Raw genomic sequence first — 21,167 nt, 5'->3', positions numbered from 1 at the left:
AGGGTAGACTGCCCCACTTGCTGGTCCATGAAGATGGAAACCTACCCAGGGAGGTGCTGGTTCCTGTTCAGTTACCTCACCTTGCCCTCCAGGCTGTGTGAAGAAGCTTTGCTGCAAAGCTCTCTCTCGTTCTGAGACAATGGGTTTAGCTTTTTTTGATTTTACAGTCGGGGGTTGTTGCTTTGTTCTTTTATATCTAGATATGTCGTAAGGCAATAGATACGCTCCAGCAGACCGCAGTCTTCCCTTGGTGCCCATTAAGGCGTGTCTCTGGGTCGAGGTGATGCACCTGGGCACAATCACCTTCTCTTTAGCTTCGCCTTTTTCTCTGCCCTTTCCTTCACCTGTTTTAGGAAGCTGTGTTGGCTAGATACTCAACTCTAAGGTCTTGGCAAGAATCCTGCCCTTAATTTTAGCTAGTTTAGATCCTTCCCGTTTGCCATGGAGACATCGTTTCTTTTGAACCGCCTCATCTATGTAGTCAAAGGAACAACTCCGTAAGCTCTGGAAGGCCCAGAGAACAAAGATTCAGTGCTTCTCTCTCCAGTTGTACTTGTCTTTTTTTAATGAAAACGGCCATTCTAAACGAAAGTAAGTTTCTAAAACAGCCTGCATGTCTTGACATGGCCAGCTGCCCTCGAAATCAAACCCACTGTAGCAAGACTCGGAGAAGGTGGTGGCCAGAAGCAATTCAGTGATTGGCCAATTAGGGAAGCCACCTGATGCTCTTCAGGAACAAAGCAAGCAGAGAAAGTAAGAGGGGGTATTGGGCATGCGCAGTTCCAAGCCTCGCTCAATTTCCCAAGGAGCTGCCCACAACTGAGCAGGCAGGACCAGCCACAGCAGGAATGGCCCACGTAGGCATGGATGCAGTGTCTGGTGTAAGCTGCACCACCCGCTTTCTCTAACAGGTAAAGTGGGAGCTCTGTGTCTGTGAGGCTTCTGACAGAATTTATGACTGGGTTGAGATGAATTGTTTTTCACCATATTGTTACATAGGCAGTTGTGGTTTGAATGTGAGTTTGAATGTGAGGTCTGTGTGTTTGGACGCTTTGCCTGCAGCTGTGATGCTATTGGAGAAAATGGAGTCCCAGTGGAAGATTGGATTGCTCAGTGGCAGCTCTTGAGAATTTGAAGTCCAACCCATTTCATGGTCATAGTCAACTCCAGTTTCTTCTGATTGTGGGCGAAAGGAGGGTATGTGAGGGTCAGAGGACAGCTTGTGGAAATTGGCTCTTACCTTTCACCTTTGGTTGTTCGTTTTGGTTTTGAGACAGGGTTTCTCTGTCTCCCCAGCTGTCCTGAAACTCATTATGTAGACCTGGCTGACCAAAGATTCCATGATAAACCTGCTCTGTGCCCCGCACCCCAACCCGGTGCTGGAATTATAGATGTGCGACACACCTAGCTGCCTTCCAACATTTTTGTTTTGTTTGTTTGTTTGTTTGTTTGTTGAGACAGGGTTTCTTTATGTAGCCCCGGCTGTCCTGAACTACCTTTACAGACCAGGTTGGCCTCAAAGTCAGAGATCTGCTTGCCTCTGCCTCCCAAGTACTGGGATTTAAGGTGGCTGCCACAGCCAGCTCTGCCTTCCACCTTAAAACATTTGTATTTATTAATTTATGTGTGTGTGTGTGGGGGGGGGGAATGCATGCATGCCATGGTCCAGGTGTGCAGATCAGAGGACCGCTTGTAGTGTGGGTTCTCTTCTTCCACCACATGGCTCCCAGGGATTAAGCGCAGGTTGTCAGGTTTGAAGACAAGTGCTTTAAGCTGTTAAGCCATTTTGTTAACCCAACACCTCAGCTGTTTGGGTTTTCGTTGTTTATGTGTGTGAGGATTTTGCCCACATGTATTTAAGTGCACCATGTAAATGCCTAGGGCCTGCAGAGGCCAGGAGGAGTTGGAGTCCCTAGAACGGGGTGACACTTGTTGTTTTTCTTCTCTTTTGCTTCCACTCAAGAGCTAGGATTGAACCCTCAGAAAACAGCAAGTGCTCTTGTGAGACCCCGACTTAGAGCGTTTCTCCCTGGAAGGTAAAGCCCCTGGATGTTCCCCAAGCTTGTTTTCCCTGATCTCTAAAAATACAGCCAGAAAGACGCTCTTTGTTCTCTATAGCCAGCAAAAAGCCTTTTTGTTTCTGTGCCTTACAGCCAGAGATGCGATAATTGTAATTTTACCAAGGACATCCGGGCAGAGAAGAACTCTCCTCCCAATTCCTCCCAACCCTTCCCAACTCTTCCCAACCCCTCCCAACTCCTCCCAACTCTTCCCAACTCCTCCCAACTCTTCCCAACTCTTCCCAACTCCTCCCAACTCTCCTCCAGACTCTTCCCAACCACTGCCAACTCCTCCCAACTCTTCCAACTCCTCCCAACCCCTCCCAACTCCTCCCAACTCCTCCCAATTCTTCAGCTAGCTGTTAAAAGCCCCCTATTGTCACCACTCAGAGTCAAACTCCCCTGCCCTGCACAGTGCGAGGATTTCGTCCTCAGCTAGCTGATAATAAAACCTCTTGCAGTTTGCATCAGGTGTGGTTTTCTCTCAGGTCATTGGGGTGCTGGCCAGCTCATCCCGGGACTTGAGTGGAGGCCCAGCTTCGGGGGTCTTACACTCTAAACTGCTGAGCCATCTCTCCAGTCTGTACCCCCGCCTCCACACACCCCATTGTTTTCTGAGGCAGGGTCTCTTGTTTCTTCTGATGCACAGAGTGCTATAGGCTTCCCGACTCTCAAGCTCTAGCCAACCCTCCTGCTTTCACTTTCCATCTCACTGGGAGGTGGGATTATAAATGGCAGGCACTGCATCTGTATGCTGGGGATTGAACTCAGGTGGTCTGGCTTGCCGTGCAAGCACTTTTACCCACTGGGCCCTATACCCAATCTGTCATTTTTATTGTTTTAATGATTATTTTTATTTAAGAAAAAATTTAAACTTTACATGCACGGTGTTTTGCCTGCATGTATGAGTGTGTGAAGGTGTCAAATGTTGGAGTTACAGACTGTTGTGAGCTGCCATATTGGTGTTGACAATTGAACCTGTGTCCTCAGGAAGAAGAGGCCCCTGGTGTTCCCAACACTGAACCCATTCTCCAGCCCTGACTGGTATTTTTGTTTATAGATTCTTGGTTTTGCTTCTTTGAGATAGGGCCTCACATACTTCAGACTGTCCTGGAACTCACAGACAAGCCAAAGCTGTCTTGAATTCCTCATCATCCTGCCTCCACCTTCCTACTGATGTAAATGTAGAGGTTGCAGGTCACAACCATTTTTTTATTGTTTTAAATTTTTATTTATTTTTTTGAAGCAATGAAAAACTGGGTAGACTGACCTGGTGGTCGGTCTAGAAGGCCTAATCCCCAATCCTCTTGTCTCTACCTCCCAAATCTGCAGTTACAGGAATGCACCACTAAGCCTGGCTTACAATGCTGGATTTTGTGTTTTGTTTTGTTTGATGTTGTGTTAAATTTGTTCATTTTATTTTATGTGTATAGGTGGTTTGCTTGAATGTACGTATGTGTACCACAAGTGTGTCTGCTGCCCCCGCCCCCCCCCCAATTCAGACTACCTGATGGTTGATCAAAAACTTCCTTTCTAGACAGTTCAACTGACAAGAAGGACAGGAGACACTACCCTTTAGATCCTTCTAGAACACACTCGTGCAGGACAGACAGACTTTATGGCCACACTCCATGGTCCCTGGGTTCTTGAAGTATTCCTTACAGGCAGGACGACGAGCCTCTGCTTGGAGATCGACCAGCCCTGCAGCAAGCTCCATTGAGCCCTGAACAAAGGTTGTGGGAGAAGACACATTGATGCTGTAAGGCCCGGCCCCCTAGAAATGGAGTTATAGAACCATGGCCCTCGGAAGAAGAGCCAGAGCTCTAACCACTGGGCAATTTTACCTGCTTGTGTTGCTGCCTTTCCTTTTGTTTTGATTTTGATTTTTTGAGACATGATTTCTTTGTATAGCCTCAGCTATCCCACAACTAGCTCTGTAGACCAGGCTGGCCTCAAACTCATAGAGATCCTCCTGCCTCTGCCTCCTGAGGGCTGGTACTAAAGGCATGTGCCACTACTTCCCAGCATGTGTGGTGCTGTTTTGTTTTTGCTTTATAACTTAATTGTGAGTTAAAGCTCTGCAGGAGAAGTGCCCTGTATTTCCCTGTATTGAAATACCTTCAGCCCCTGAATTTTTGCCCATTGATTTTTGCACTCATCAATTTGTATTGATATTCATTTAGCGCATGTGTGAATATGTGTGAATGTGTGTGCTCTCGAACAAGTATGTGTACATAAGCATCGTCACGGAGGTCAAAGGGCAAATTTCAAGATTTGGTTCCTTCCACAATGGGGGTCTCAGGGACTTAACTTGATCCCATCTGCACTGGGTTCCTATGTGGGTGCTTTAATGCACTGGGGATCACAAAGCCTGCTTTTTAAACTCCTGTCTCTTATGTCACCCACAGGAAGGACTTAGTTCCTTGGATGTGAGGCACCTTACTTCTATTGACTTCAGGTCACTGAGCTGGGAAGGCAACAGCCTTGTTGAAATGTTCTGATATACAGTCGTCTGTGGGGGCTGGACTCTGCCATCTGACTCCGGTGCTAAGGCACAAGGGACTAAGCAAGTTTTCAGAGACCATCATCAACAAGGCAGTGAAGCTAAAAGCTGGTCGGTCTTCCAGAGCTAAGGGAGGACCAGAGAGTCAGGCCTTCTGGAAGCAGTGTGTCCTCTCCCACAACCTTTGTTCAGGGCTCAATGGAGCTTGCTGCAGGGCTGGCCGATCTCCAAGCAGAGGCTCGCTGTTCTGTCTGTAAGGAATACCTCAAGAACCCAGGGACCATGGAGTGTGGCCATAAAGTCTGTCTGTCCTGCACCAGTGTGTTCTGGGAGGATCTAAAGGGTAGTGTCCCCTGCCCCTCTTGTCATTTGAACTGTCCAGGAAGGAACTTTTTGAGTAATCAGCCACCAGGTGAGTTCACCGAAGTTGCCATCTTGCCCCCTGAAAGAACTAGCAGGAGTGGAAGGCAAGAAGGAGAGCATCCATGGGAAAAGCCACAACAGGTTTCCTGTCCACTGCGCAGCTTCCCCCCGAATCACTTTGTTTGGCCCGTGGAAAATGCTATCGTCTGCCACAGGAAACAAATTGACTGTTACATTAAGCTGTGGAGGGAGATGGTGGAGCCAATCCAGAAAGCAATTAGCACACAAAGGAAAGGATCGCTAGAACTGAGAAAAAGGACAGAATGCAGAAGAGAAAGAGTGAGGTCTCAATATGAACAGAATAGGTTGTTCCTCCAGGTTGAACGGAAGAAGATTCTTGGGCACTTACAAAGTGAAGAGATGGATGGGCTATCCAAACTAAACAAAAACCTAGCGAAATTATCAGATCACGCCTCCTTGTTAAAGAGTCTGTTGAAAGATCTAAAGAGCCAGTGTGAAAAGTCAGAGCTGGCATTGCTGGCAAGTGTTAAAGATTGGTACGAGAGATACAAACAGTCGGGATGGCCTGAGATGGCCTTAGTAACATTGAAAGGGTACGACTACAGGTTACCTCTACAGTATTCTGACTTAGACAGAATTATCAAGCGATTTCAAGTTGATGTCATTCTGGATCCCGAAACAGCAAACTATAAGCTTACAGTCTCAAAGGATAAAAAAACAGTTAAATATGGGAGTTGGGAGAGGGTGCCCTATAGCTCAAGAAAATTTTGTTTTGACCCTGCTGTTCTGGGATCTGAGGGATATAGTTCTGACAGACAATACTGGGAGGTTGATGTGGAACTCAAGATGGAATGGGTTCTAGGGGTCTGTAGGGAGCCTTTTCCCAGGAGCAGGTATGCCGAACGGTTCTCTGATGAACAGTTCTCAGTGCAGGATGGATTATGGGGAGTTGGGCTAGACAATTCCCAAACTTATGTTGCATTGGGTGGTGAGAAAATCCATCTTCTTCCCAAAGTATCACCTACTAGGATTGGGATTTTTTTAGATTCTGAAATGTATGAGGTTTCGTTTTACAATTTGAGGGATAAATCCCTGCTGTACAGGTTTAGCGACTTACCTCGGGGCACATTTTGGCCTTACTTCTACACTGGATATGACTACGAGCCTCTGAAGATTTGCACAGTTGCAGATCTTGAGTGACAACAAGACAGAACAGCCGGTGGACAGGGCAGGAGGTGGCTGGCGTGGGCAGTGGATAGGATAATGGGGGTTTTTGATTTGCTTTTTCTTTGTTTTGCTTTCCTTGTTTTTCAGTTTTCACTATAACAATCACAACAGCTATTTTGTTTTTAATCTGCGTCAGGAGTAGCCTGTTTGATGAAACAACGTCCAATAATGACAGACACATCCTTAGAAATAAAAATTAAAACGTTAAGTTTTTTTGTTTCTTGTTTTCTCTTTAATGTAAACGAATGGCAAGCATGTATGCTCTTTTATATAGTCACTGTATTTCTTAAAGGTGTCGCTATGTAGTCCAAGCTGGTGCAGAACTTGGGGTCCTCCTGTGTTTCTTCCAGTCATTATATTTAGAGGTACATGCTGGCATTTGAAGGTAGGAACTTCCAACACTCAGTGGTTTGCCTCAGCATTTCTCACCAAAATGTGCTCCCAGTTTTCTGGTCCCTCTACCTCTCCCTCTCCCTCCCTTCTTTTCTTTCTTTCATTTTTTGAGGTAACACTGTGTGGAGTAGACTGGCCTTGAACACAGGGAGCTACTCCAGACTATCCAGTTTTCTGCCGTGCTAAGGACTGAGTTGGTGGTCCGTTTTATTGACTGGACTCTACTATGGACAGAAGGGAGCTCGCACACCACTTACACTGATTGCAGTATACATACAATAAACTCTCTGACAGGAAGGAACCTTGCAGTGCCAACCACTCCAGGAGCTAAAGGAGTATGGGAAGTTAGATGCCAGCCCAGGTAACAGCAAGCTAAGGAAGGGACCTGTTGAAGTTGAGCATTGGTGGCATGCCCCTGTAATCCCAGTACTTGAGAGGCTGGGGCTACATAGTCTCAAAACTCTTATACCCCTAAAAAAACAAAAAAGTTGCTGTGTTTATGACCCATGCATAGATGGGGCTTGGCCAGGAGAATACTTGAGCACTAGTGTTCTTACCTAGTATAGGTAAGGTCCCAAGTTCAATTCCCAGCACCACAAAATATCTTTCCACGAGTGGGCTCCAGATGTTGAATGCCCTGTTTCAGTTTTGAAGGCTCTGCTTGATGGTGTAATGGTTGTGCCTAAGAAGGCCTTGAGCTCGAGGCCAGTTTGGGCTCCATACAAGAACATGGCTTTGTTTTGTTGTTTTAAGATAATGTAACCTTATGTGTAGGTAGGTGTATTGCCTGAATCTGTGGCTGCACACCATGGGTATGCAGTGACCGAGGCAGCCAGAATCAAGCTTTAGATCCCCTGGGAATGGAGTCAAAGGCATTTAGAGCTACTTTGTGTAGCTGGTAGTTCCCTAAATCTTCTGGAAGAGCAACCATTGTTCTTGCCAGACCCTGTTCTGTTTTGTTTTTTGTTTTTAAGACCCATCTGGAACTGTCTAAATAAATAAATTCCTGGACATTGGAGGCTAGAGAGATGGCTCCAGGGCTAATAACACTGGTGACTCTTACAGAAAACCATTAACCAGCACCCCATGGTAGCTTAAATCCCGGGGATTCATGTCTTAATTCAACTGGGCACCATAAGCCGAGTGAGGCCCCAGAGCCAGCAGTGTCTGTGTTCACTGCACCCCAGTCTTTGGCACAATGGAGAACTATGGAATGTACCCCACAGCTCAGACTTAGGGTATCTCAGAGCTACAGACTGAGACCAAGACACACATGTGCAAGGAACTGGTGGTCCACTGGGCATGCCCGAGCCCGGTTCTGTTCTAGTATCCTAGAATAAGATGACATTTCTCTGAGCCAGTTAGACAGATAGCACTATCTCAGGCTGGTGGCACTGAGCACCTCTGACTGCAGCCCCTGGCTTTCCAACCTGAAGCCTAGGTGTTAAGTTTCCTTCAAGCCTGAACTCCAGCACTCCAGAGCCCCAGTTCACCCTAGGGCTCAAGGTTAACTGAAGATCAGCATTCCAAGGCCGCAGCTCACACTAGGACTCAGGGTTCAAAGCCTTGGGAGGAGGGGTTCAGGGAGACCCATGCAGCAGCCTCTCCCTCCCCACACCCCAACCCAGCGTAGTTCTGATGTCCAAGATACACAGACCAGGTTATGGAGAGAGTTTTAGACTTAGAGCATTTGCCTTTCATTTGCGAAGCCCTGGATATCATTCCCAGCACAATCAGTATATTTTAATATCCAGTAACCACTGTTATAGGGGAGACTCCATGTTTGAATTTGTGGAAGCTTACTGAAAGCAAGTCAGCTGTTAGGATATACAGTCAAGCAGTGTTTCTTAGAGATTATATGTATTAATTGGAGCAGTGCGGGGGGGGGGGGGGGGGGCGGCGGCAGGTAGCAGGTGATGGGTGAACCTCTACACAGGCAGAGACCAGAAAAGGGCAGTACTGGACTCCTTTGCTGTTCTTCCTCTTTGCCTCTGGGGCTTGGATTATGCATCCCACTGTCTCTGCCCAACTTGGATTGGTGTGCCAGGTGTGTGTAGGCACAACACATGGTTTGTTATATCTGTTATAGATGCTCAACTTTGGTCTTCATCACTTAACTTAAGTACTTAAGTACACTTAACCACTGAGCTACCTCTCCAGCCTGGGCTTTTTGTTTTATAGTCACGGTTTCACTATGCAGCTTTGACTGACCTGAAATTTACCATCTAGACCAGGCTGGCCTCCAACCCAGGGACCTACCTGCTTCTGCCTCTGCGTGGTTTAAAGATTTTAAACCAAGCCTTTTCTTTTTTGAATATGGGAACAAAGGTCTATTCACCCCAGACAGACCAAAGATTTCTCCCAATTCTTGGTGAAGCAGTGAACACAATTGGAGTTACACACAGGCATGTAGCTAAGGGTATGCCTGTTGGAACACTCACAAATAACAGATCAAGAAAATCTCAACCATCCAGCAATCCTTTAGTCTCTTATAATCTTCCACGACCAAAGGTTAAAGGGATCCAATCTTGGCAGGTCTTCTGAGAGTAATTATAGCTGCCAAATATTTATGTAATCTATAGCCAAACCCGACGCTGAATTTCTGATACTCCTGCCCTTCACCTCCCAAGTACTGGACTACAGGCAGGTACCACACACAGGGCCTTTGAAACATACGTTATATATTTTTTAATAAATTCGAGTTTCCAATCAGATAAAAGTAGTTTTCCAGTCTGTTTCTACATTTTAAATATGGTCCCCTCCATTTTATTTTGGGAGGAACTTGATATATGTCACAGGTAGCCCCTCATCATCTTGTTCCAAAACCACTTTATTCAGTATTATGAAAATTACAGTTCTCTCCTGTGGCCATGTAGAGTTTGAGATGCTGAGACTGGCCTGGAGCAAACCACTTCACTGCACCTTGAGTGGCTCCCCCATGGCGCTGAGTATCAGGGCCTTTGCTGCCAGAGGCACAGAGTCAGCAGAAGGAACCTAGTGAGCACATGCTTTTAAAAATAGATATAGCTGGGGCTGGAGAGATGGCTCAGTGGTTAAGAGCACTGCTTGCTCTTCTAGAAGTCTGAGTTCAATTCTCAGCAACTACATGGTGGCTCACAACTATCTCTAATGGGACCTGATACTTTCTCCTGATGTGTCTGAAGACAGCTACAGTGTACTCATCATATATACCAAATAAATTATATATATATATGGAGAAGGGGAGGGGAGGGGGAGAGGGAGGGGGAGGGGGAGAGGGAGAGAGAAGTTAAAGGCATACCTCTACTACAGAGTGAGTTTGAGTTCAAGGCCAGCCTGGGTGACTTGGAGAGGACCTGTCTAGTAGCAGATTGGGGATGTTGATCGGTGTAGAGAGCTAGATTAGCAGAAGTAAGATGCTAAGAGGGGAACAAGAGAAGGAAGCAGGGGAGGAGGGGAGGGAGGTAGTAAGTATGGGAAGGAGGGAAGAAGGAAAAAAAATACTCCAAACAACCTGGAAGAAGACCACTTCAGAGGAAGGACTATTGAGAGCGAAGTAAGCTGTCTCACACAAGGGCAGGCACCAGAAGCTGGGCATGATGGGTATTCTTTTATCTTTCATTTTCTATGGTTTACCTTCAGCCCTTGCATACACATCTCACGGTGACTTCCCTTTGCTGCATTGTTCAGATACATTTTAGGTCTGTTTCTCTTTCTTTATTTAGTACATTGTAAAGTGTCCTTTACCTTCAGTCGAATCTCATATATGCCCCACCCCATATTCCCGTCTTTTCCCTTTCATCCTTTCTACTCCCCCTTGACTTAATTACAGCCTTCTATGACTTCAACAATCCTTAAAATCCACAGCCGCTAACACTGTCTCAGTGTTCCCTGCTTAGCTATGTTACCCACATTTGTAAGGTTACAGTTTCTTTCATTTTCTTCAGAGCTGATTTTCTTTTATCTAATACTTAATCCACACCCTTCCTCATCCTTATATCCTTCCTATGTCAATCCCAGAAATCCGAAGAGAAAGACCCAAATCATCGTGGCCAAATTCATTAAAGCAAGCAATTGGTTAAAACAAGCTTTTTTATTCCTGTACACAGCTGTCTGTCTCTAAAAGTGGGGTTCCAGAGGTCAGCACTGGATGTGAGGAAGACAAGGCTTTTATAGCTCACGGGTAGTGGGTAACAAATGGGGGTTTGGACGGCAAAATAAGGGAAGCTACAGGAGCAGAACATAAGCATAGCAAGTTAGTCATAATGACCTGAAACAAAGACATCACAAGGTGGGCATAGCAAGCTCATAACAAGATAGTCTCAACAGCCTTTTGAAACAAAGGTAGAGTTGCAAAATGGTTTTGAAACAAAGGCATGGTCACCATTTCCTGGAACAGGCATTACGGAACTATTTGTAGTTAAGGTTATAGGTGGGGCATAGCCTAATCTTTGAGAAACAGAGGTTTAATCATAAACAGGAATGAACCTAATTTGCCGTTAGTGTAAGATGGCTTTTAAGCCTAAGATGGAATTGTGAGACCCCGACTTAGAGCGTTTCTCCCTGGAAGGTAAAGCCCCTGGACGTTCCCCAAGCTTGTTTTCCCTGATCTCTAAAAATACAGCCAGAAAGAAGCTCTTTGTTCTCTATAGCCAGCAAAAAGCCTTTTTGTTTCTGTGCCTTACAGCCAGAGATGCAATAATTGTAGGAAGACCTACAAGGACATGGAGATAGACGCCAGAGAGGAGGCTGTAGCTCACTCCCCTCCCCCTCCCTCCACCTCGCCAGAAAGGAGCTTGTAGCCAACTCTCCTCCCAACTCTTCCCAACTCCTCCCAACTCTCCTCCCAACTCCTCCCAATTCCTCAGCTAGCTGTTAAAAGCCCCCTACTGTTACCGCTTGGGGTCGAACTTCCCTGCCCTGCACAGCGGAGGGACTTTGTCCTCAGCTAGCTAATAATAAAACCTCTTGCATTTTGCATCAGGTGTAGATTTCTCTCCGGTCATTGGGGTGCTGGCCAGCTCATCCCGGGACTTGAGTGGAGGCCCAGCTTCGGGGGTCATACAAAATCAGGCAGGTTCTTTACCTACTCCTAATCTTATTAACTAAACTCTGAGTACACTCTGTACTATGCTTGCTTGTTTACTCTCCAACAGTGTTAGAAGTCTAAGAGGTTACTGTTATTAGTTACTTAGTAGGTCAATTCCACGATGGTAATACCAAACACCTATAGTTGCTCTCCTAGTTAAGATTCTACTCAAGAAGCTGGGCGTGGTGGTGCATGCCTTTAATCCCAGCACTCAGGAGGCAGAGGCAGGCAGATTTCTGAGTTCAAGGCCAGCCTGGTCTACAGAGTGAGTTCCAGGACAGCCAGGGCTACACAGAGAAACCCTGTCTCGAAAAGACCAAAAAAAAAAAAAAAAAAAAAAAAAGATTCTACTCAAGGGATAATCAGGAGTATACCCCAGGTACCAGAGCTTCTGGTCTGAATAATTATTTACAACTGAAAGAATAAACACGAGCCATCACGCCCGAGTTACTCTATTATTTTTTTTGAGACAGTGGCTTCCCATGTAACCCCAGCTGGTCTTGATCTCCCATTTGTAGCCAAAGCAAATCTTGAACTCATACAGATGCACTGTATCTGCCTCAGGAGAGATGGTATTCAGGGAATGCGCACTCACCCCAGCCACTGACATCTCATATGAGTCTTGCGTGTAGCCTTGGATTGGAGTATTGGTGAGAGGGTCTGGGATCACTTCATGCAAATCCCTTCAGACCACTCTATTTGGCTCTCCCACCTAGAAGTGTCTTCTCAAGTCCATGGGTAAGACGGAATGCTTACTTCCATAAGTGGCACCAAGCAGAAATAGGGCTCCTGGGTTTTAAACACTGCTATGTAATGTCCTTCATGTCTCTGATTCTTTGTGAACTCCTGCTCATTTTGAAACTTTAATTTCCCTTTAAAACATCCAATCTCAGAGCTCAGTGCCGTGAAACACACTTATAATCTCAACCAAGAGGATTTTGAGTTCAAGACCAGCCTAGGCAATATAGAGAGACCCTGTCTTAAAATGAATGAATAATTAATTAATTAATTAAAAAAGGTGCTTAGACTCCCCTGAGAATTAGAATGGAGCCCAGCTCTTTGCCTCACTGTTCTTTTAAAATTATTTTTTATTAAATTGACTTACTTGCCTGTGTCTCTACACCAGGGCCACATCCTGCTTGTGGAGGCCAGAAGACAATTGTTTCCACCACCTGGGTCCTGGGGATCCAATTCTTATTACCAAGTTTGGCAGGCAGCAACTTATCCATTGGACTATCTTGCTTTGTCCTTACTGCCTTTTTTTTTTTTCTTTTAGATTTTTTTTTTCCAGTTATGTGTAGGAGTGAGTGCAAGAGCCTGTGCAGGCCATAAAATGGTGTTGGATCCCCAGGAACTGGGGTTATAGGCAGTTGTGAGCCACCTATGTGGGTTCCAGGAACCAAACCTGTGTCCTCTTCAAGAGTAGTGTTCTTAACCGTTAAACTCTCCCTCCTGCTCTTGTGTTTGGTTTTTTATTTTATTTTATTGTATGTGCCAGTGTGCAGTGGATGTGCACGCGCAAATGTGGTGGCCCACATGGGGTCAGAGGACAGCCAGGGAGTGGCAGTCCCAACCTTCTACTTAGTGACACTCTCTTATTGCCACTGAGTAACCAGTCATAATGGCTGCCTCCTACATCAGTTAGCAATCAAGAAAACTCCCAGATCAATTTCTTAACAGAGATTCCTTCTCCCCAGGTGGCTTTGGGTTATCTTAAGACCATAGCTGAAACTGACAACCATCAACAATGGGGCCTCTCCTTTTTGGATGTGAGTCCCTGCCACATTCTCTACACTTTAAGAACTTCTAGCTGGCACCCTGTAGTACCAGTTTTGGATAAAAAGTCGGCAGTTCTCAACCCAGAAGAGTGCCAGAGGCTCCCTTCAAATGGTTAAAATGTGATTATGGACACGGCTCAGCCCACAGTCTCTGCAGCTGCTACTGGCTTGATTACGGTTTTTAAATCGATGCTTTATTTATTTAGATTTTATTGTATTTATGTGTGTCCGTATGAGTGTAGACAGATGCTATAGGAGTTCAGAAGAGGATGTTAGATTCCTAGGAACCTGAGAGATATTTTGGAGCTACATGTCATGAGTGTGAGAAATTGCTTTCTGGTTCCTCTGCAAGAGCAGCCAACACTCTTAACAGTTCTTGGTCTTCCTGTCTGAGTAGCAAGTACGCTTAGCCACTGGGCCATCTCTCCAGGCCCTAGGTATTTTATTGTTAATTAACATGTAGAAATTGCATACTATAATTTATAATTTATAGTATGCAATATGACATTTCAGTGTTGATGTGTAATGATCAGATCTGTATAAGGAATGTCTGGTTTGGTGGTGGTGGGGGGTATTTTACTTTGTTTTTGTTTGTTTTGTTTTATCTTTTTCCTGCTAGGGATTAAACCTGAGCTTTATACCTTCGAGGCCTGTGCAGTGTGGACCTCAGAGAAGCATATTGAATCCCCAGGGCAGGTCACCATGCGGGTGCCTTAGCTACAGATTTATTTCAAGGCCACTCGGTATCTTATTTGTGAGAGATGTGTGTGTGTTGGCATGTGCATACCATGATGCTTGCAGAGGTCAAAAGACAAAATTTTTTGGCGTTGTTAATGCAAATAAGGACCTCATCATCATCAAAGCAGCTGCGGGTCTTTAGCCAGGCCTATTGGGCATGCGCAGATTCTTTCCCCTCCCCAGTATTCAGTCTGCAACTGAGAGGTCTGTGTGCTCTGTGCTGAGCTCAGCTTTTCTGTAGGGCTGCCTGCGTGCCTCCTACAGGTAAAATGTGGGGGTGGGGGACATAGAAAGGGCTGATGGGAGCATAGCTCAGTGCAGAAACCGTCGGGGCGCAGATTGTGTGCTGTCTGATCTCCTTAGACTCTGGAGCGGCTTTGAAGAGCGGGGCACGCCTTCAATTCCACCACTTGGGCAGCTGAGGCAGGTAGATCTCTGGGAGTTGGAGGCCAGCCTGGTCTACATCATGAGACCTGCTCTCAAAAATAATTATAAAGTAATTAAGACACGATTACTTGTGGCTCTGCATGCAGGCCAGCAGGTCAGCTTCCGACCACTATAGAGGCTCAAGCAGGAATATCCAAAGTTTAAAGCCTGACTTAATTATTCGTAATGAATTCAAGGCCAGCTTGTACAAAACCTAACCAAATCACTTTATTGTTGTGTCCGTGTGAGATTTGTGGGGACGCGTGTGTGGATCCTGGTTCTTGTGCAGGGTCAAAAACAACTCTGTGGAGTTTCTCCTTAGAGCTTTTAGGTAGGTCTTGGGGATTGAACTCAGGTGGGCCAGTGTATCGTGTGGCTGCAAACACCTTACTCGCTGAGCCATCTCGTTGGTTGTGAGAAGTTATTTCAAGGTTGAAATCTGCGAGGTGTTTGGGAAAACTGTGACCTGTAGGATGGTTGGGAGTTGGGGAGTGTCCAAAGTAAAGTTCTGGGTGAAATGTGTACTGACAGATCATAGCATACTATTGACACGGGAAAAAGAATTCACTGGCCCTGAAAGGGACCTGCGTTTGTAGAGGGGACTAAGAGACTTTAAGGGCATAAAGGAGGGCAGGGAACGTCAGGGAACTGAATATCTGTGAAAAGGAGGATAAAGGATGATGGACTTCCTGTCCTCAGGCTGCATCCTCCTACCCGCTTCTCGAGGTCTGGGAATTCCCCCCGGATCCCCCGGACCAACGTGGTAGAAAGAAAGGGCCAACTCTCAGGAGTTGTTATCTCGCATCCGCAAGGGGACCATGACATGGGCATGCCCCTCCCCATACAAGCCAACAAGTAAATAAATATCATTTAAAAACTTAAAAAATATCTCTGTTCTCATAAGGGAAGCTGATGATCCCTTCGGACTTGGCAAGGATCTCGCCTCAGTTTCCTTCCCCAGTGCTGAGGTCACAAGTGTGCTCCATATGCCCTTCCCCCACCTTGTACTTCAGCCTGTATGCTCTACACTCCCCACCCCTACCTTACAGTCAGCCTGTGTGCTCCACACTCCCCACCTCTACCTTACACTCAGCCTGTGTGCTCCACACTCCCCACCCCTAGCTTACACTCAGCCTGTGTGCTCCACACTCCCCACCTCTACCTTACAGTCAGCCTGTGTGCTCCACACTCCCCACCCCTACCTTACACTCAGCCTGTGTGCTCCACACTGGCCACCCCTACCTTACACTCAGCCTGTGTGCTCCACACTCCCCACCCCTACCTTACACTCAGCCTGTGTGCTCCACACTCCCCACCCCTACCTTACACTCAGCCTGTGTGCTCCACACTCCCTACCCCTAGCTTACACTCAGCCTGTTTGCTCCACACTCCCTACCCACACTTGTATTTTACAGCCAACTTGCTGATCATTGGTCTCATTTAATGCACCCAACTTCCTGAATAGAGACTCAAGTTCACAGAGATTCAATTCATCAGTACCATGTAGCTACTTTGGTAGTAGTGTGGAGTGGAACACTTTTATTAGAGCCTACTCTCTACTTGGATCTGTTTATGTCATCATAGATAGTATACAATGTTACTCATCATGTGAAATCCTCCTGGGATGTATTTTGGGAACTCCAACCAATGGAATAGTCAGTATTGTATGAAGCATTTCAATATTAAGGGTTTTTTTTGGAGGTTGTTTTTGTTTTTGCTTTTTTCCTTTTTCTTTTTGTTTTTGTTTTTGTTTTTTTTTTTTTTGAGACAAGACTTCTTTTTGTAACAGCCCCAGCTGTCCTGGAACTCGTCCTGTAGACCAGGCTGGCCTCAAACTCACAGGCATCTGACTACCTCTGCCTCCCAAGCACTGGGCTTAAAGGTGTCAGTCACCACTGCCCCCACCTGGCTCAGTATTAGTTCTGAAGGCTGTACAGTAATATGTGAGTATACAAAGGACAATGAGCCCAGTATGTCATCTATACCAGCTAGTGTGTCAACCTGTCCGTCTGTCTGTATATCTATCTATCTATTTATCTATCTTTAGAGAATGTGTCATGTATCCCAAGCTGGCCTCAAATTCCCTATGTAGTCCAGAATGACCATAAACTGTGGAAGGATTGGGTTGGTTGGTGGTGTACTGCATTATATTTTGTTTTTCTTGGAGACAAGTTCTCTCAGTGTAGCCCAGGCTGGCTCCTACCTTGCCATCCCCTTGTCTCAGCCTTCCAAGTGCTGGGATTACAGGTGTCTACCCAGTGTATTCTATGCAGGATCAAATCCAGAGCTTGGTGCATGCTAAGCAAACACCAACTTACTGAGATGCCACTCTGGCCTTGATTTTTTTTTTTTAATTGGTTTTTTTTTTTTTTTTTTTTTCTATGTGACAAGAAGGAGAGATGAGTTCAGGAAGAAAGTAAAGTGACCAAGAACATGTGTGTAGTTTTCTCTAAGACAGTCACTTAGTTCTTTTTTTTAATTGATATTGTTTGTCTATACACATAGATATGTGCTTGGGTGTTCAAGCCACAGTGTGTGCATTTGGAGTTGGTTTCTCCTCGTACCTTTACCTTATTTTGAAGTAGTGTTTTAGCTTGTGTGTGTGTGTGTGTGTGTGTGTGTGTGTGTGTGAGCTCAGAGCCCACATGTGGCTGCCAGAGTACAACTTTTGGTCCTTCTTTCCATCATGTGCTTCTGTGGAGAGAACTCAGATCACCATGGTTGGCCGCGAGCTCCTTGACCCACTGCGCCATCTTGCTGGCTCTCCTCTGCATGCTTTGTTGGGCTCATGGCGACTTGAAATTCCAGCTCCAGGGGGACCTGACACTCTGGCTTCCCTAGGCACCTGCACTAATGTTCACTTTCCTACATGTAGACACACACTCACATGTAATTAAAAACAATGAAAATAGATCGAAAAATAATTTTTTTCTCATCCACAGGAACCCTAGGTCCATTACAGCCATGTCTGCTTTCTAAACCAAGCTCGTGATCTAACCTGTGAGACAAGCAGAGAATTCTGCTCACCGTCTGAGCTAAGTTAAAGCATTTTGATTGGACGTCAGTGAATACCATCCGAGTACTAGACCAGTGACACCTACGAGGACTTGGAAGGACACAACGGCTCACAGTTCCTTGAGCTCCTGGAAGGCAGGCCCTGCCAAGGAATTTCTCCATTTAGTTTCCTCTCAGACCAATGGACTCCACAGCCCTAAAAATCTTGCAGGACAAATGTATCTGTTACATTTGTTCGGATTTCATGGAAGACCCAGTGACCAGTAGGTGTGGGCACAACTTCTGTTTTGCCTGCCTCCGTTTGCTCTGGGATGATCTACAAGGCAACATCTTCTGTCCCGTCTGTCAAACCCCCTTTCCACCGAAAAGCTTCAGCAGGAACTACCAGTTCCGTAACATGACTGAAACCATTAGGCTCCTGCAAAAGAGACAGAGCAAGAGGAAGAGGCAGGAAGAACACACAGTATGTCCGAAGCATGATCAGCCTCTGGTCTTGTTCTGTGTGAGGGATCGGGATGTCTTATGTACCCAGTGTAGCCTCTCTGTCGAACACCAGGGCCATTACACCTGCCCCATTAAGAAAGCCAGCTCTTATCACAGGAAAGTCCTAGAGAGCGCCATTGCAACGTTAAAGTTCGGAGTGAAACAAGTTGAAGAAAAGCTAGCTGTGCAGCACAGAAGGGTTCTTGGACTGAGGGAGGAGGCTCAATATCAAAAAATAGAGATACGTTATGAAATTGGGCAAATCAAACTGTTCCTACAAAGTGAGTACGAAGCGCATCTAAATGAGAGCCACATGGAGGAGCTGCGGAGTTTCTCAGAACTGAATGGATATCTTGAGACCCTGTTAGACCATGTTTCCACAGCAAAAGATCTGTTGAAGGAAGTGGAGGCCATACATGAAAGGTCAGATGTCACACTCCTGAGAGCCTACCACAAGTTGCAAAACCTTAAATCCCCCAAACCGTGGTTATTTAGGACAAAGCAATATGGCCTCAGTCTCCCAGCGCAGTATTCTGGCTTGAGCAGAATCATCAAGCAATTTCAAGCAGATGTGACTTTTGATCGTGACACAGCACACCCTCAGCTGGTTATTTCTGAGGATAGAAAATCTGTGTTTTATAAAGAAGCATGGCCATGTGTGTGTGCTAGCCCTCAGAAATTTCACCTCTGGCCCGCTCTCCTGGGATGTAAAGGATTCGATTCTGGTCGACAGTACTGGGAAGTCAAAGTGGGAGACAAGCCCAGATGGACACTGGGTGTGTGTCAAGCCCACTTTTCTGGGGACTGGAGCAATCAGTCCTCAGGTTTCTGGGCAATTGGGCGGTATGCTGAGAATAGTTATGTCACCTATGGACCTCTAAGAACGGAGTTTCTGCCAGTGGTGCGACCCAGCAAGGTCGGCATATTTTTGGATTATGAATTGGGTGAGCTCTCCTTTTATAATATGAATGACAGGTCTCTTCTCTACACTTTCAGGAATTCTTTTACCAGCACCCTTTGGCCTTATTTCTATATAGGAACAGATTCTGAATCTCTTGAAATCTTAACCCACCCCACCCCAGACACAGGGTCTTACTAAGTTCTAGGCTAATTTAGCCAGCACATTTAAGCTAGTAATTCAGCAAGCAAACAAACAACAAAATCCACCACCCACAAGACCCCCCAAGTCTTCTAAATTTAACCACTGAAAACCAGACTGTGTTTTTAACTATCATTCCCAGTAACTCTAAGAACATGATGGCTGCCACAAGTGTGACACATGCCTGCCCCATCCTAGCACCCCCAGAGATTTAGGTACCAAGAGTAAGGCAGCCCAAGCCAATATGTGACCCTGGGATGGCAGCTGAGGTTGTCCTCAGCCTCTGCCTGCACACACACTTCCCCTCATGCCATACACAATAAAAAAAATGCATGTCAGAAAATAGAATATTGGGGAAGAGGCACCGAATTGGCAGTGATTTAAGGAAGAGCTGCTGCTGCCCTATTTAGGAGACAAACTGAAGATGAACCGGCTTGACCTGTGTGAGTGGACATTTCATTCATTGAAGTAACCACTGTATGTTAAGATAGGAGACCTCATGCACTATGTGAAGGATTAGTGACTGAGAAGATGGGTTAGAACAGCCAATAGGAGGTAGGGTGTAGTCACAGGTAGAATGTATGACTGCCTTATGCCCAGGGTCCAATCCTCAGTACTGGGTTGGGAAATCGAACACAAGGTTGCATTTTGTTGGGCTAGGTGGCATCCCAGCCCTCAGGACGCTATGTCTAACAACAGACCCTACCTCACACAGGAAGAAAGCGAGGACCAATCCTCAAGGCTGTCCTCTACCCTGAGCATGTACCCTATAGCTTGTCATGTCCATCCTCACGCACAAGAACACACACATATCATATAAGCACACCAACAATTTAAAAATGAGGAAAGTGGGGTCTCCAGTCATCTACTTCAGATGGTCCTATCTTGAAAAAAAAGAAGCAAAAACATCAGACAACTAACTCATTTCATAACTTCTGTGAGGCTGACAGGCCCTTGTCTGGTCTCATATTGGCCTGGAGCTGTATAGTTCGACTAGAGCAGCTAGCTAATGAGTCCCAGATATTCTGGCTCCTGCTTCCCAGCATTGGGAAGACAGATGCATGCTATAATACTTGGGATTTTTATGTGTGTTTTGGGATTGAGTTCTGGTTTGTATGTTTCAAGGCAAGCTCTTTCACAACTGGGCCAGCTCTTAAACATCTGATCCCTTAGCTCATGCAGTGGTGTCGGCCTTAATCCCAGTGCTTCCAAAGCTGAGGTAGGGGGATTGTGGGTTACAGAGCAGTCAGGGCTCTATAGCAACATCCTATAAAATACAATACATACAGTAAAATAAAAGCCTGTGTTCCCAGCACTCATGGAGGTAGATCCAATGTTGAAGACTCTCCTCAACACACAGATAGTTCCAGGCCAGCCGAGGCTACGAGAGACCCAGCTTCAACAAACCAAACGGAACAAACGAATAAACAACAAAGCTCACTTGTAGTTGTTGGGATGAATATTTTGATCCTGTAGTTGGTGACTGAAGTATGGCAGAAAGGTGGCCTTCCATGGTAAATTAGCTGTACTCACATGAATCCTTCATGTTTCTGTATATATGTATGACTTTGGTGGGAGTAGCAAACTTATTAAAAAGGATCAACATGCTGGGTGTGGTGGTGCACACCTTCAATCCCAGTACCAGGGAGGCAGAGGCAGGTGAATCTCTGTGTCAAAGGCCAGCCTGGTCTACAGAGAACTTTCCAGGCTTGCCAGAGACACCGTGAGACCCTGTCTCAAAAACTAAAAATAAAAATTTAAAAATTGGCAAACATGGCAGATTGTTTTCCCTCCACATTTATTTTATAGGTGAAACTGAGAACTGTATTTGGAAGAAGCAGACGGGTGGGACATGGTGCCCCACACCTAATCCTAGCATGCAGGAGGCAGAGGCAGGGGAATTGCTGCAAGTTCCAGCCGAGCTGGGCTATGTAGACGATCTGAAAATGAGTTTATACAGGCAGCTCTCGCTTTATGACCTCATACCCACACG

The 21,167-nt window shown here is 45.9% G+C and overlaps 2 protein-coding genes across 3 annotated transcripts; both read left to right on the top strand.

Annotated features, from left to right (window-relative positions):
* Nucleotides 1-680: 680 nt before the first annotated feature.
* On the top strand, nucleotides 681-6,393 carry Trim61 (tripartite motif-containing 61). Of its 2 annotated transcripts, NM_153110.4 has the most exons (3): nucleotides 681-911; nucleotides 1,964-2,036; nucleotides 4,469-6,393. In NM_153110.4, exon 3 carries the CDS (start codon nucleotides 4,762-4,764, stop codon nucleotides 6,145-6,147), a length of 1,386 nt encoding a protein of 461 aa, NP_694750.3. In that variant the 5' UTR covers nucleotides 681-911; nucleotides 1,964-2,036; nucleotides 4,469-4,761; the 3' UTR covers nucleotides 6,148-6,393. The 2 variants fall into 2 exon arrangements, with proteins under 2 accessions (NP_694750.3, NP_001171022.1); NM_001177551.1 differs by lacking the exon at nucleotides 1,964-2,036.
* Nucleotides 681-20,921, top strand: Trim60 (tripartite motif-containing 60). Its single transcript, NM_153097.2, has 2 exons — nucleotides 681-911; nucleotides 17,520-20,921. Exon 2 carries the CDS (start codon nucleotides 17,774-17,776, stop codon nucleotides 19,172-19,174), a length of 1,401 nt encoding a protein of 466 aa, NP_694737.1. The 5' UTR covers nucleotides 681-911; nucleotides 17,520-17,773; the 3' UTR covers nucleotides 19,175-20,921.
* The last annotated feature ends 246 nt before the right edge of the window (nucleotides 20,922-21,167 follow it).

This window comes from Mus musculus, chromosome 8, assembly GCF_000001635.26.
Source record: "Mus musculus strain C57BL/6J chromosome 8, GRCm38.p6 C57BL/6J".
NCBI lineage: Eukaryota > Metazoa > Chordata > Mammalia > Rodentia > Muridae > Mus > Mus musculus.
This window is presented reverse-complemented; position numbering and strand designations above follow the sequence as displayed.

Excerpts from the sequence above, each read along its gene's own strand:
- Trim61 (NM_001177551.1), top strand. The coding sequence starts at position 4,762 with ATGGAGCTTGCTGCAGGGCTGGCCGATCTCCAAGCAGAGGCTCGCTGT.
- Trim60 (NM_153097.2), top strand. The coding sequence starts at position 17,774 with ATGGACTCCACAGCCCTAAAAATCTTGCAGGACAAATGTATCTGTTAC.